This window comes from Scylla paramamosain, chromosome 7, assembly GCF_035594125.1.
Source record: "Scylla paramamosain isolate STU-SP2022 chromosome 7, ASM3559412v1, whole genome shotgun sequence".
NCBI lineage: Eukaryota > Metazoa > Arthropoda > Malacostraca > Decapoda > Portunidae > Scylla > Scylla paramamosain.
Window position 1 is genome coordinate 23,359,302 of NC_087157.1, and position 13,814 is coordinate 23,373,115.

A 13,814-nucleotide genomic window follows, 5' to 3' on the forward strand; every position below is an offset into this window, starting at 1 on the left:
TGGGGGAGTTGTCGTGTGGTGGTGGTGTTAGTGGTATGTGGTGTGGTGTTGTGATGTTGCAATGGTGTTGTGGTGGTGTGTTATTGTTATGGTGGTGTGGTGTGGTAGTATGGTGTGGTGGTGCTGAGCCGTGGTGCAGGTATAGCAGTGTCGTGATGGCTTGGAACGTGACGATGTTGTGGTGTGATGGCGCGGTAATGATAAAGCTGGGCTGCTTTTGGTAACGAGGCTGATTTGTGGCAAAAATAAAAGTAGGGAGTATTTTCGTGGTGGTGGTGAAGGTGGTGGTGGTGATGGTGGTGGTGGTGATGATGTTGGAGAGTACAAGGCGTAGTGGTTGTGTTGTCATGTGCGATAATAATGTGGGGAGACTGTAGAGAGAGAGAGAGAGAGAGAGAGAGAGAGAGAGAGAGAGAGAGAGAGAGAGAGAGAGAGAGAGAGAGAGAGAGAGAGAGAGTGTGTGTGTGCGTGTGCGTGTGTGTGTGTGTGTGTGTGTGTGTGTGTGTGTGTGTGGCTGGGCCTGTGATGATTATGGTGGTGGTGGTTAAGGTGTTAAGGAAGGTGGAAGGAAGACTAGTGCTTGGTGTGGTGTGTGCAATTTGGCGGTGGAGTGCAGTGGAGGGAGCGGGGTGAACATTTTTCTATTTACTTTTTTTGTGTGGAAAGCCAATTAAGTGTTTTTATATATTTTTCAAACCTCCAGCCAATCTCCTTTTCTCACAAAAAATAAACACATTTAATGGAAGTGCCGCGCCCTCAGGAAGGCGACAGGTGGTGGCCACACTGATCACTCCCCTGCAAGTTCTCACCTCCCTTGCTCCTCTGTACAGGGCAGTGGTTCAGGAGTTGCTGCGGATGTGTACCAGTATGTTTGTATGTAGTCACTATTATTAAGGAACACATTTTGTGTGTCTTCAGGAACTCCTGGCGGCGTCGCAGCAGAGCAGCCCCAAGCGGCCCTCCACCAACCCCTTCCGGGCCTCCTGGGTGCCGCCTGACGAAGCTTCGGAGGCGCCGCTCGCCCAGAACACTGTGGTGGAGGAGGCGAGGCCCGTCCAGACTACCGAGGGCTTGACGTTGGTGAAGGGGGCCGACTACCATTCACCGCCCTCCTATGGGGCCACCACAGCAGGCGCCCCTCCGCCCCCCACCTACTCTGCGGTCTCCACAGCCCCACCAAGCACTGCGGTTATCACTTCCGCAGCAACCGCGCCTTTCTATGCCTCCTCAAGCACCGCACCTTTCACGGTCCCATCAAGCACTGCAGTGTGCACAGCCCCGGCAAGCACGGCAGCCACCACGTCTTTCTATACCTCCCCGAGCACTGCAGCGTTCACAGCACCATCAAGTACCGCAATGTTCACGGCACCAGTTAGCACTACAGCGTTCACGCCCCCACCAAGCAGTGCAGCTTTCGCAGTCTCAGGAAGAACTGCGGCCACCACGTCCCCAGCAACCACTGTGTCTTTCTATGCTTCTTCAAGCACTGCAGCGTTCACAGCCACACCAAGCACTGCAACGTTCACAGCACCTGCCTGTGCTGCAGGTTTTACAGCACCAGCAAGCACTGCAGCGTTAACAGCATCATCAAGCACTGCAGTGTTCACACCCACACCAAGCACTACACCGTTCACGGTCCCAGCAAGCACTGCAGCGTTCACAGCCGCAGCAAGCACCACAGCTTTCACAGCCCCATTAAGCACTGCTGCGTTCACAACCACAGCAAGCACCTCAGCTTTCACAGCCTCACTAAACACTGCAGCGTTCACAGCCAAAGCAAGCACCACAGCTTTAACAACCCCAGCAAGTACGACAGAATTTACATCCCCAGCAAGTACTGGCACTGCAGTGTTCACACCACCAGCAAGCACTGCGCCTTTATCTCCGGCAAGTACCTTAGCGTTCACATCGCCAACAAGCACTGCAGCGTTCACAGCGACAGCAAGCACCGCAGGGTTCACAGCGCCAGCAAGCACCGCAGGATTCACAGCTCTAGCAAGTACTAGAGCTTTTACATCCGCAGCAAGCACTGAGGGTTTCACAGCCCCAGCAAATACCAAAGTGTTCACAGCCCCAGCAAGTACCACGTCTTTCTATGCCCCCTCAAGTACAGCAGTGTTCACTGCCCCAGCAAGCACTGCAGCTTTCACAGCTTCACTAAACGCCTTGTCTTTCCAAACTTCCTCCACTACCGCGGCGTTCAGCGCTCCGCCAAGCACCGTAACGTTCACCGCCGCGGCGAGCACTGCAGTAGTTACTGCCGCGGCAAGTACCACGTCTTTCTATGATTCAAGCGGCGCTGCATTCTCGTCAAGCTCCGCGGATCTCTCACCTTTCTCACACTCCACGCTCTCCTTCACCTCGACCACCACGGCCGCCGCGCCGCCGGCCCCGCCGCCTCATACAGCTGTGACCGACTCTTCCTTGTCTCATTCCTTCTCCGGGAACTTGATGGACCTCAACTCCCCCATCAAACCCGAGGAGGGGGAGGGCGTGGGCGGTCCGGGGCCGCTCCTCAACGGGCCTGGGGAAGGGCACTGGCCGGGTGAGGGGAAGACTAAGGAGGCTGGGAAAGAAGGAATGAAGGCGGCACGGGACTTCAGCTCGCCTCAGCCTCAGCAGCCCCACACGAGCCTCGCGCCTCAGGCCAATGGGGTCGTGGACAGTAGTGACCGCGCGAACAGTGACGCCGATAACATATCACAAGACATTACGAGCCGCAAAGCAGACACTGGCGTGACTAAGAGTTACGTGTTACAAAACTATGAAAGCCCCTCCGGGACCAACGAAGTGTTTGCGAGTGGACCTTCCAGTGGTGTGTTCAGTTATGATAGGTTGAGCAGCGGGGTGAGCACCGCGGCGCCGCGACCCGCCTCGCCAAGGACTGGCGAGCCGCTCACGCCTCAGGTAATGTTAAGCACTCACTTCCGTCTCCATGACGCATTCCAGTACACTCTGGCATCCATTTTTGCTGTTTTCAGGTATTCGCTTATTTGTTCTGTTACTCATACTTCCAATAAGTGGATTCTGATCTAAATTTGCATGTTTGGGAACTTTTTATGTTTTTAAGAATTTGCATGGTGAAGTGTGCCTTGGTACACGTGTGCGTGATTGTCGTGGTAGTGTGAGGCAGACTTTGCCAGTGTGCCGCTAAAGGATGTTTTTTTTCTCTCGCCACCACAGGTTTCAACGGAGCTGTCCTCGCGAGACTCCGTGGGCAGCCCGGAATTGGGGAGGAGCTATGAGGTGCCCGCCACGCCCCCCAACACGGCCACTAACCCCTACTCGCCCCACTCCCCGCACATCTCTTCGCGCCTGGCGGAGGTGGAGGCGCGGATGAAACAACTTGGGGCCACTATGGAGCACCCCCGTGATACCTCGCAGGACTGGTGGCCCACAGACACCTCCTCCAGGAGGGAACAGACTCTGCAGGGCAGCAGGGACAGCGGGAAGAACACTTTTTTCGGGAGTGTGGACAGTGGTGGAGGGGAGAGGCAGCCTGGGGGACTGGGGAGAGTAGAGGAGGAGGTTTCCTCCACCGAGCAGAGTGAGAGTGGTGTGGGTGTGCTGGGTGACATGGAGGACGAGGATGAGAGCACGAGGCGGGTGCGTGAGTACATTGCGTCCCTGAGTGCCCGCCTGCGTCAGCTGCCCGACGAGGAGGACCTCATGCACGGCCCTCTCGACCACTTGGGCACGCCGCCACCGTCAACCGCCCTGCCCATCACGCCTCCGCACTCGGCGACAAAGTCCTTCTCTCAAGGCTCCACAGAGACACCCCCGAGCTCGGCGGGACCTTTCAGCGCCTTCAGTAGCACCCGGGCCACGGTGAGCGGCACGCCCCCCAGCTCTGCAGGCCTCAGAGGCTCCTTCACCAGCAGGCGTGCCTCCATGGACGCCTCGCTGTCCCCGGTGTCACCTGGCCTCGGCATCAACCGCAGATTGTCTCTGGACACACCTCCGAGTTCGGCCGGACTGGTCACCTCCACACCGCCCAACTCCGCCGCTTCCCTCGCCACCTTCGCCGATACACCGCCCAGCTCCGCCGGCTACTCCAGCTCGGGGCCAAACTCCGCCGATCTGTCTGGCAGTTTTGACGGAGGCATGGCAGGTGGGCCAGGACATGGATCCACGCTGAAAAGAGCCATGTCCTGCGACTCCGTCAGTTCGGACACTTCCGTCACGCTGGGGGAGCTGGAGGACACGTTCGGCCAGGTGACGGGCCAGCTCGCCGTCCAGCTCATCTACGACCGGTGAGTGTGACCTGCCTTGTTGTTGTATTGCCGTGGAGGGGCGAGGTTCTGACCCTCACTGACCTGCAACATTCATCCTGCATTGTGTGACGGTCGTGTTTACCCTGGCGGCGGCTCAGTAACACTAACACAATCTGCGGGGGAGGTGGGGGAGAGGAAACCGTCAGCAGAAAACATGCTGTTATGATAACGCTTGTCTTCAGGATCCACGAATTAAATAATGAAAGATCATATTGGGAAGATAATGTTTTATCGAGTTCACTTAAAACCTCCTGATTAGTACAGGCGTAGTGTTAGTTGTTCAGTCAGTGTCAAGTATTGTAGGTGAGTCAAACTAGTAATTACTGAAATCTCTTTTTGTTTGAAACCCTTTGCAAACAAATCTCCCAGCAAGTGGGCGTGGAATCCATCAGGTGACATGGCAGGTGTACTGAGGGGCTTGGTGTGTGAGGGGAATTTCATGAGGTGACCTGCACCGCCTCATGAAGGACGGTCAGCAGATGTATTATTATAACTTGTCGCCAGCATGATACCTCTGTCATGGGCAGCTCGCGGCGCCCTGCCAGGTGTGGGTCTGCGTTATGTACTTGCCCTGCATTACCTAGCGAGTCTAAGCCACGACACCCTTGTAGCCCAGTGGTTGCTTCACCTCACCTCAGCTTTCCCCACCATGAAGCCTGCCCCGTCAACACACACACACACACACACACATTTAATCTTGGTAAAACCAAGTGTTGTGTGGTTCTCCTGCAGGCGCCGCCGGGGAGCAGCTCACCATCTGCTGCGCTCAGGGATGAAAACCTGTGCGGAGTAAAGGAACAAATTACTTAATGCGTCATCACGATAACCCTCCGCGCCTATCACAGGGAGACGCGTTCAAGAGCCACCACCACCACAATCATCACAACCATCACCATCTCCCCCTCCTCCCCTTCCTTCACCCACCATTACAGTAATTAAATTAATGAAATCCCTGAGGTCATTTATAGCAAATCGACAGTTGGCCGCGAAATTATGTCGCTGAGAGATGAGTGGGTGAAGTGGCGGCGGCGCGGCGGGCGGCGATGAGCGGTGAGTGTGGCGCCGAGCGAGGCTGCTTGCCCTAAGGGTGCCCGCGGGACGTCATGCTCCGTCTGGTGTGACTGACTGCAGCCCGTCACGCCGCGGCGGTGCTGGGGTCACGGCGAGGAGAGACACGCGTCATGGAAGATTCACACTTATTTTTTTCTCTCATAATTTTGGTGTTTGTTATGTCTACGCTGTCGTGTGTTGTGTTGTATCTGCGCTATCATGGGTTACGTTATATCTACGCTGTTGTGTGTTACGTTATATCTGCGCTATCGTGGGGTACGTTGTATCTACGCTATTATATATTCTTAACCCATTGAATACTAATGACATTTCTCTTCATCCGAATAACCTTACACAATTTAAAGAACCAAAATTAAACACATGAAGATTTGTAGTCCCCCACTCTTCACTCCCTCTGCTCTCAGTTACTTGCATGTCTTTCGAAATTATACTCTAAACTTGCATTCATTTATAGCAATCAAAGGGTTAAGGGCAATTAAGGGGTCTACAGCAGGTAGTTGCCTTGCCCCTTGTGGTGTTGATGATATCCCGCGTGGTTGACTGATGGAGTGTGTTGTTGCTGAGAACCTTTGACTGAATGACGCTGCAGTGGTAGGGTCAGAAGCGACGTGCATTTGGGGATGAGGTAGTGTTGTTGTTGTTGTTGTTGTTGTTGTTGTTGGTGGTGGTGGTGGTGGTAGTGGTGGTGGTGGAGGTGGTGATGGTCAGTGTGCGCGCCTTGCAAGACTCGCATACACTCTCACATACTATCACACACTCTCATACAGTTACAAAGATGCTTTTGTTTCGAAGTCATATACAGTGGGGGACGAGGAGGTACTGGTGGTGGTGGTGGTGGTCAGTGTGCCTTTTAAGAGTAATACATTCATACACTCACATACACGTTGCTCCACTTCTCTCCCTCCCTCCCTCCCTCCCTCCCTCCCTCCCTCCCTCCCTCCGCCTCAGGGTTGCGAATAATTGACGAGTGACGTCCCTTCGAGCCATTGACAGCGGTGGTCTTGGTTTATTTAGCACCTCCTGCACGCCCCTCGCCCCTCCACACACACACACACACACACACACACACACACACACACACACACACACACACACACACACACACACACACACACACACACACACACACACACACACGCACAGTAAATAGTGAGGCGTTACGTCCAAATAGCACAAGATATTTCGTGAGAACCTTACAAAAATAGTCGTTGATCGTAAACATCATCTTGCTCTAACGTAAACTTGAGACTAATGCTACTGCTGTGTTCATATTTGTGCCCTGGTAACACTCCTCGCCTCGCCTCGCCTCGCCTCGCCTCAGTTCTCCAGGTCCTCGTTCTTCTCTGCAGGTGAAGACGCGGCATCAGTGTACGGGAGGAAATTAACAATGATGAAAATTAGTGACAAAACTTTAATAGTAAGATGAAAATTTGAATTGTTCTCTTAAGTAAATATAAGTATAGAAGAAGAGAGACTGGGAAGACGAGGACGAAAGGAAGGATTATGGGCGAAAAGGGGAGAGGAAAGAAATAAGGATGAAATCTAGAAAGAGAAACTTCAATAGCAATAACATGAATATTTGAATTCTATATCTCTTTTCTCAAGTCCTCCACATCATGTTTCTCCAAGCGGGAAGCATCAGGGGAGAGAGGAAGACCTGAGAGAAGGTCTATGGATGCAGTGAGAAAAGAAAAGAGAGAAGAAGAAGAAGAAGAAGAAGAAGAAGAAGAAGAAGAAGAAGAAGAAGAAGAAGAAGAAGAAGAAGAAGAAGAAGAGAGTAGATTAGGACTTGCCATGCTAAATCTAATGTTTTTCCTCATTTATACAACAATTCATAGTGGGGTTTTCGTTTTTGTATTTGTTTCATAGCTCTTGATCAGACTCATGTGACGCTCTATGAACCTCTCCTCGGCACTCACACTCCCCGTCTTCGAGGGTGTAACCGCAGCCCTTCTGGTTCTGGTCAGGTCTGATCAGAAGATGTGTCTGGGTTATGACCTTTGTAACGGCAACCCTTGATCCTTTTAAGTTTATTTTATTGCGTGCCAGCGCCTTTGTGAAACGGTTTTGGAGTAATGTTTAGATTATATTTGTGTGCTTTTTAGGGATCTTTTAGTTATTTATCTCCTTTTTCAGATTCTTTCTCTTCTGCCAAAGTGTGATAGAGAATCAGGAAAATGAGATAAATAACTGGAAGGTGAGGAAGTTTAGGCTTTGCAGCGGCCCTTCCCTCCTGGTGGTGTTGACGTCAACGCTGACCAGGAGTTGCCGTGACAAGTGACTTCCAGAAACTAACTTGTTATCACCTTGGGCGAGCTGACGTCCTGACACACTGTTACTTGGCGGTGACTAATGGCAGGGGGCTCCCCTCCCTTGGTGACCACTGATGGGGAGGGGCAGTGTGGTGGAGAGCACTAGAGCTGCGAGGTTAAGGCCTGTATTCTGAAACGCTTTCCTCTCTAACCACGACTATTTTCAAAGGCGACATAGATGTTAGCCTGGTTCTCAAGATGGTTTTCCTCTCAGTAATGTTAAATCTTTTAATACATCACTAGCACCTTAAAAACAGTTAAAACTCTTGTCGCTTCAACCAGACCCTTTTGAAAGTAATAGCGCAAAAATACGGCGCAAAATGTTTATGGATGCAGATGATAGATGGAAGTAGGTAGGCATGTTTTACACAGGGACTGCTATGTGTACGCCAGATGGCTTCTCGCGGCTTCCTTTGTTTTCTTGTGTTCTTATGTTCATGTGCCCTGCAAGAGGCCAAGAAAATCCGTCCTGGATTGAAATAGGGAGTAGGAAAAAGAGCGCTGCGTTGCCAACTATAAACGTAACATTTATTTCTCCCACTTATATCATTGTTGGAATTTACCATAACCACTCGATGACAAGACGTAAAATTTGCAGAAATAGTGGAAACAGGAGCGCTGAGCTGAGTAAGAGGGGTTCTGGCCAAGGAAAATAAAAAAAAAATGAAAAAAAAATCCCACTGAAGATATCAGTCTTGAAAGAGAATAATCGAAAACAATATATGAAAACACAAACAAAACACAAAGCAACTTTAGTGTTAAAGTTCCATTTACGTGCTGCGAGCTTTGTATCGCGAGTGTGTCATTACTATCATGTCATTGTGCTCGTGTTGGGGTGCACTGCAGTCATCGTTTGTGTGTGTCTTAAAACTGAGGTGACGTTTTAGGTGTGAGTGCAACGTATATGATTATAGAACGAGAGCCTGCACTGGGCGAGAGAGAGAGAGAGAGAGAGAGAGAGAGAGAGAGAGAGAGAGAGAGAGAGAGAGAGAGAGAGAGAGAGAGAGAGAGAGAGAGAGAGAGAGAGAATAACATAACTAATGGCTTCATCTGTTACCACGCTGTCGAAATTTGTCTCTTGAGGAAAGGAAAACACACACACACACACACACACACACACACACACACACACACACACACACACACACACACACACACACACACACACACACACACAATGTTGGCTGTGCGGTGGTGCAATGGTGTGGTGGTGTGGTGGGAGGTTGGAGGCTGGTGAAAAGGGGGCAGGCGGCGGCGACCTCGCTTGGACCATCTTGTTAGTACCTTATTAACTTAGTGATGTGCTTCATGAGTCCCTGTCCCTAACCTCCCTGGCTTCTCCTGCCGCCCTACCTCCCATTCTCCCTTTTTGTTCCCAAGCTCCCTCACCTCCATGCCTCCTTTGTTGCTCTTTTCCATTCACCTGCTCCCTCTACACGTTCTCCCTCCTCCACCTCCAAGATTCCTTTGTTATTCTTCTCTCTCCACTTCCTCTCCACATTCTTGCTCCTCCACTTCCATGCCTCCCTTGTTATTCTTCTTCGTTCACCTCCTGTCCATACATATTCTAGTTCCTCCTATATCTGTTTTCCTTTCCACCTTCCTCCAGTTCTTCCATTCATCTGTTCAACGTGCCTACTTTTCCTTCACCTTTTTGCTTCTTCACCCTTCTCTTCTTTCTCCATTCCTCCACTTCCTTCTATCTGTTTAGTTTTCACTTTCCTCTTTCAGCTCCTTTATCTATCTCCATATCCTTTCATCTACTCCTGATCCTCCTCCTCCTTAATCCGTCTGCTCATCTTCCACCTTCCTGCTTCTTCTACATTCTTCCATCCACCTGCTTCCAAGTCCGTATTTCCTGCTTTCCCTCCATCTATTTTCTTCCTTTCTACTTTCGTGTTCTTTCTTCTCCATCCGCCTGCTTCCCACTCCACCTTCCTGCTTCTCCAACATCTACTTTCTTCCTTTCCACCTTCCTGCTTCTTCTTCATTCTCTTGCTCCTTCATCCTGCTCCCTCATCTTCCTTCCACTTCATCCTCCTGCTCCCTCATCTGTATTACTCCTGCTTTCCCTCTCCACCCTCCTGCTTGATCTCCACCCTCCTGCTTGCCACTACTGACGGCGAGGCGAGGTGAGGCGTGGCTGGCGGCACTGTCCATCTCCCTCCGTTGTCATAACTGCCCTGGTTGACGTGTTAATACTGTCCTGTCTCATCTCCACTTCTGTCTTTTTCATTTCTACTGTCCTTTTTACTTCCATATCCGTCTGTTTGTCTTTTCTTTCTCGTTTTTTTTTTTTTTTTTGTATTTTTGTCCCTCTCACCATATCTATTTTTCTCTCTTATTTTTTGTTTATGTTTCTATCTCTTTCACTTACCTTTACTGTTCTTCTTTCTCACTTCTGTCACTTATTTCCACTGTCTATCTTTATCTCCCTTCCTGTCTTCATTTCTATTCTCCTTGTCACTTTTGCTTCAGTCTCTCACTTCTACCGTCGTCATCTCTCTCTCTCTCTCTCTCTCTCTCTCTCTCTCTCTCTCTCTCTCTCTCTCTCTCTCTCTCTCTCTCTCTCTCTCTCTCTCTCTCTCTCTCTCTCTCTCTCTCTCTCTGTCTGTCTGTCTGTCTAATAGCTATACCGTCCGTCTCATCGCTACTCTCCTGTCTCACTCTTGTCTTTGTCTCACTGTCACTGTCCCTTCCTGTCACTACGACTTTCCTGTCAATTTTGCTGTCTTGTGTTCTCGTCACTGTCCTGCCTTATAATCGCCATCTCCATTGCACGATAACTCATTGTCATTTTCCTGTTTTCCTGTCCATATCATGCACTGTCCTCTCTTTGTCGTCTCACAATCTCCCTCACCTTTCTTTTCTTACTCTCTACTCTCGCCCCTTCCTGCTCCACTGGCCCCATTTCATCCCTCCCTTCCTCTCCCTGACCCAGCTTCTCTCTCTCTCTCTCTCTCTCTCTCTCTCTCTCTCTCTCTCTCTCTCTCTCTCTCTCTCTCTCTCTCTCTCTCTCTCTCTCTCTCTCTCTCTCTCTCTCTCTCTCTCTCTCTCTCTCTCTCTCTCTCTCTCTCTCCAAAAATGAGGCTCTTTAGTGTGTGCTCCTAACACGAGAAACCTAATATTACCTTACCTACTCTTATTACTACTACTGCTGCTGCTGCTGCTGCTATAACAACAGCAACAACAACAACCACCACCACTACTACTACTACTACTACTACTACTACTACTACTACTACTACTACTACTACTACTACTACTACTACTACTACTACTACTACTACTACTACTACTAAACAGTTTATGGACGTGCTAATCAGACAAAGTACGTACAGCACATGATGTAGGGAATGATAATTACTGTAATGGCCTGAATTTAATGCCTAATGGTACTGCATCACATCTCTCTCTCTCTCTCTCTCTCTCTCTCTCTCTCTCTCTCTCTCTCTCTCTCTCTCTCTCTCTCTCTCTCTCTCTCTCTCTCTCTCTCTCTCTCTCTCTCTCTCTCTCTCTCTCTCTCTCTCTCTCTCGCAAGTAATCGTCGTGTTAGTATCCTCGTTCTAGACACTTAAAGCCCAACCATTACCTTCTGGCGACGACCTGAGGGAGAACGAGGGAGAGTGAGGGAGAGTGGGAGAGGTAATGGAAGGGAGGGGGGTGGTGGTGGGATGGCGTGTGAGAGGAAAGCAGTGAAGAATTTAAGGGAAAGATTGATGTAGATGAGGAAGGGAATGGAGGAGAGGGAGAGGTAATGGAATGGAAGGAAGGTTAGGTGAGGTGAGAGGAGGGGTGGGGGAGGAGTGAGGGGAGATATTGGGGGGAGATAGGGAGGTATGTAATGGTGGGTGGGTAGAGGCATAGAGGGAAGGGAGGTAGATAAGTAGGTAAGAGAAAAATAGTGAGGGATACAAGAGGAGGAGGAGGAGGAGAAGGAGGAGGAGGAGGAGGAGGAGGAGGTGGGAGATAGGGAGGTATGTATGTAAGGGAGGGTGTAGAGGAATGGAGGGAGGTAAGGGAGGTAGATAAGTAGGTGAGGGAAAAATAGTGAGAGGTACAGGAGGAGGAGGAGGAGGAGGAGGAGGAGGAGGGAGGTTATAGGAAAGTATATTTTTAAGGGAGGGTTTAGGAGCGAGGAAAGAAAGTGGAGTGGTAGTTTTTTCCTTTATTTCCCGGAGCCTGGTAATTATTCCCTAGACTTGCTGTCATGGTGTGTTTAGATGAAGGATCATTTCTCTCGTTTTTTTCCCTTTTTTATTATTTATTTATTTATTCACTTCTGTTTATTTCCTTTTTCTTTTATTGCCAAGAAGTTCGGCCAAGGAATTTTTTTTGCAATCTCCCTGTCAGACACTACCTATACTTACCCTTTCACTGTCTCACTTAACCCTTTCACTGTCTCATTTAACCCCTTCACTGCTACTTGGCACATACTTCCTTAATTATTAATCATTTTGAGACACCTTTTCTTGTTTTTCAGCCACCTCCAAACATTGTACTGAGTAGAAATTGCAAAATCTATTCTTTTTATCCTTTTCTCTCTTGTAGATGCTATAAAGATTCCTTGCATTGTTTTTAGTGCTGTGAATTGTCGCATTGAAAAGGTTAAACTGTCCTTTCTTACTACTAAAATACGTGTCCTTCTGTTTACATATAATCCATCTTACTGCTAAATGTACATCATCACTCTGTCTACATATACCCTGTCTGACATATATACCGTCCTTCACTCGATCCGTCTGTCCGTTTACGAGTCTGCCTGTCTATATTTCTCTTATTCTCCCCGTCCGTGTATCAGTGCGTGCCAGCGACCCTCCCAGTAACCCTTCTTATCTCATCCGATTAGGGGAAGATTAGCGCAATTCCCCCCAAGGAAGAATAGTAATAGTAGCAGTGCACTACCCACTCCTCACCTTTACCTGTTGCTGGGAAGGAATTACTACCGGGAGCTTCAGGAGAGGGAGAAGGAGAGGGAAGGAAAGGCAGGAGGGAGGGGGAGGGTTGGGAGAAGGAGAGCTGGTGTGAGGGGAGCGAGAGGGAAGAGTAAGAGGGAAGAAAGGGGATTGAACTCTGCGTGTGGTGAGGTAGATTGTCGTGAGAGAGAGAGAGAGAGAGAGAGAGAGAGAGAGAGAGAGAGAGAGAGAGAGAGAGAGAGAGAGAGAGAGAGAGAGAGAGAGAGAGAGAGAGAGAGAGAGAGAGAGAGACTAGTTATTATTACGAACAATAAGGAGAGGAAGGGGAGTGTGAATTATGGACACGAGTTCAGGAGAATGAAGAGAGAGAGAGAGAGAGAGAGAGAGAGAGAGAGAGAGAGAGAGAGAGAGAGAGAGAGAGAGAGAGAGAGAGAGAGAGAGAGAGAGAGAGAAATTTTAAAATGTTACAACAAAATACAGTCAGAGGAACGGTATCTCTTACACACACACACACACACACACACACACACACTAACCGTATGCTAAAACACTCCTGCGCCGCACCTCCACTACTTTGAAAAGGCTGTATATAGTTGAAGAAACACTGGCTTTCAAGGATGTTTTTTTTTTTACGGTTATAGTGACAGATTAAGATTTCTACATTATTAACAGGCGGAACACTCTTGAGAACCCAGTTAATCATCTCTGTGGCCTTTGAAAATAGTCGTGATGACAGAGCAAAGCGTTTCAGAATACGGGTCAAGATCGTGTTACTCAGTGGCGCCTCCCCGCGTCGCCTGGTGTCCCGTGGTGGCGGCGCAGTGCAGTGGTCGCCGTGCCCTGGTGGTCCCCGCGCCCCAGGTGAGGAGTGATCGATGCAGCGCCCGGGCCTTTCACGCCAAGGACTCCCCCGTCTCGCCACAGCTGAGGGCAGGCGGAGTGCGGCTCTCAGCGCTGCTCTCAGGCCTTGTGTCACTCAATGCATCCACATGCTTTCCTCATTGGTCTCAGGAAACATCTTGTCAGGGTTCAGTGGACTTCACTAGTGTGTTCCGTGAAGATGTTTTGGTGTGATGGCTTCCCTTGAAGGAGTGACAACTCGGTGCGGGTGTAGGTGTAGGCGTGTCCGTGGCCCCGTGTAGGTGTGTGCGTGGTCCTGTGTAGGTGTGTGCGTGTCCGTGGCTCTGTAGGTGTGTATGTGGCCGTGTGTAGGTGTAGATGTGTGCGTGGCAGTGTGTAGT

General features: G+C 49.9%; 1 protein-coding gene across 3 annotated transcripts in view; it reads left to right on the forward strand.

Moving 5' to 3' along the window:
* The window catches only part of LOC135102241 (mucin-2-like), a 76,955-nt gene that overhangs the window by 58,394 nt on the left and 4,747 nt on the right, over positions 1-13,814 (forward strand). For 2 of the 3 annotated variants that reach the window (XM_064007119.1, XM_064007120.1), the window contains 2 exons: positions 919-2,907; positions 3,184-4,253. In XM_064007119.1, the coding sequence (XP_063863189.1) occupies positions 919-2,907; positions 3,184-4,253 (3,059 nt within the window). Of the gene's footprint in view, positions 1-918; positions 2,908-3,183; positions 5,490-13,814 lie in introns of those variants that run through there. The other variant, XM_064007121.1, reaches the window with a different exon arrangement.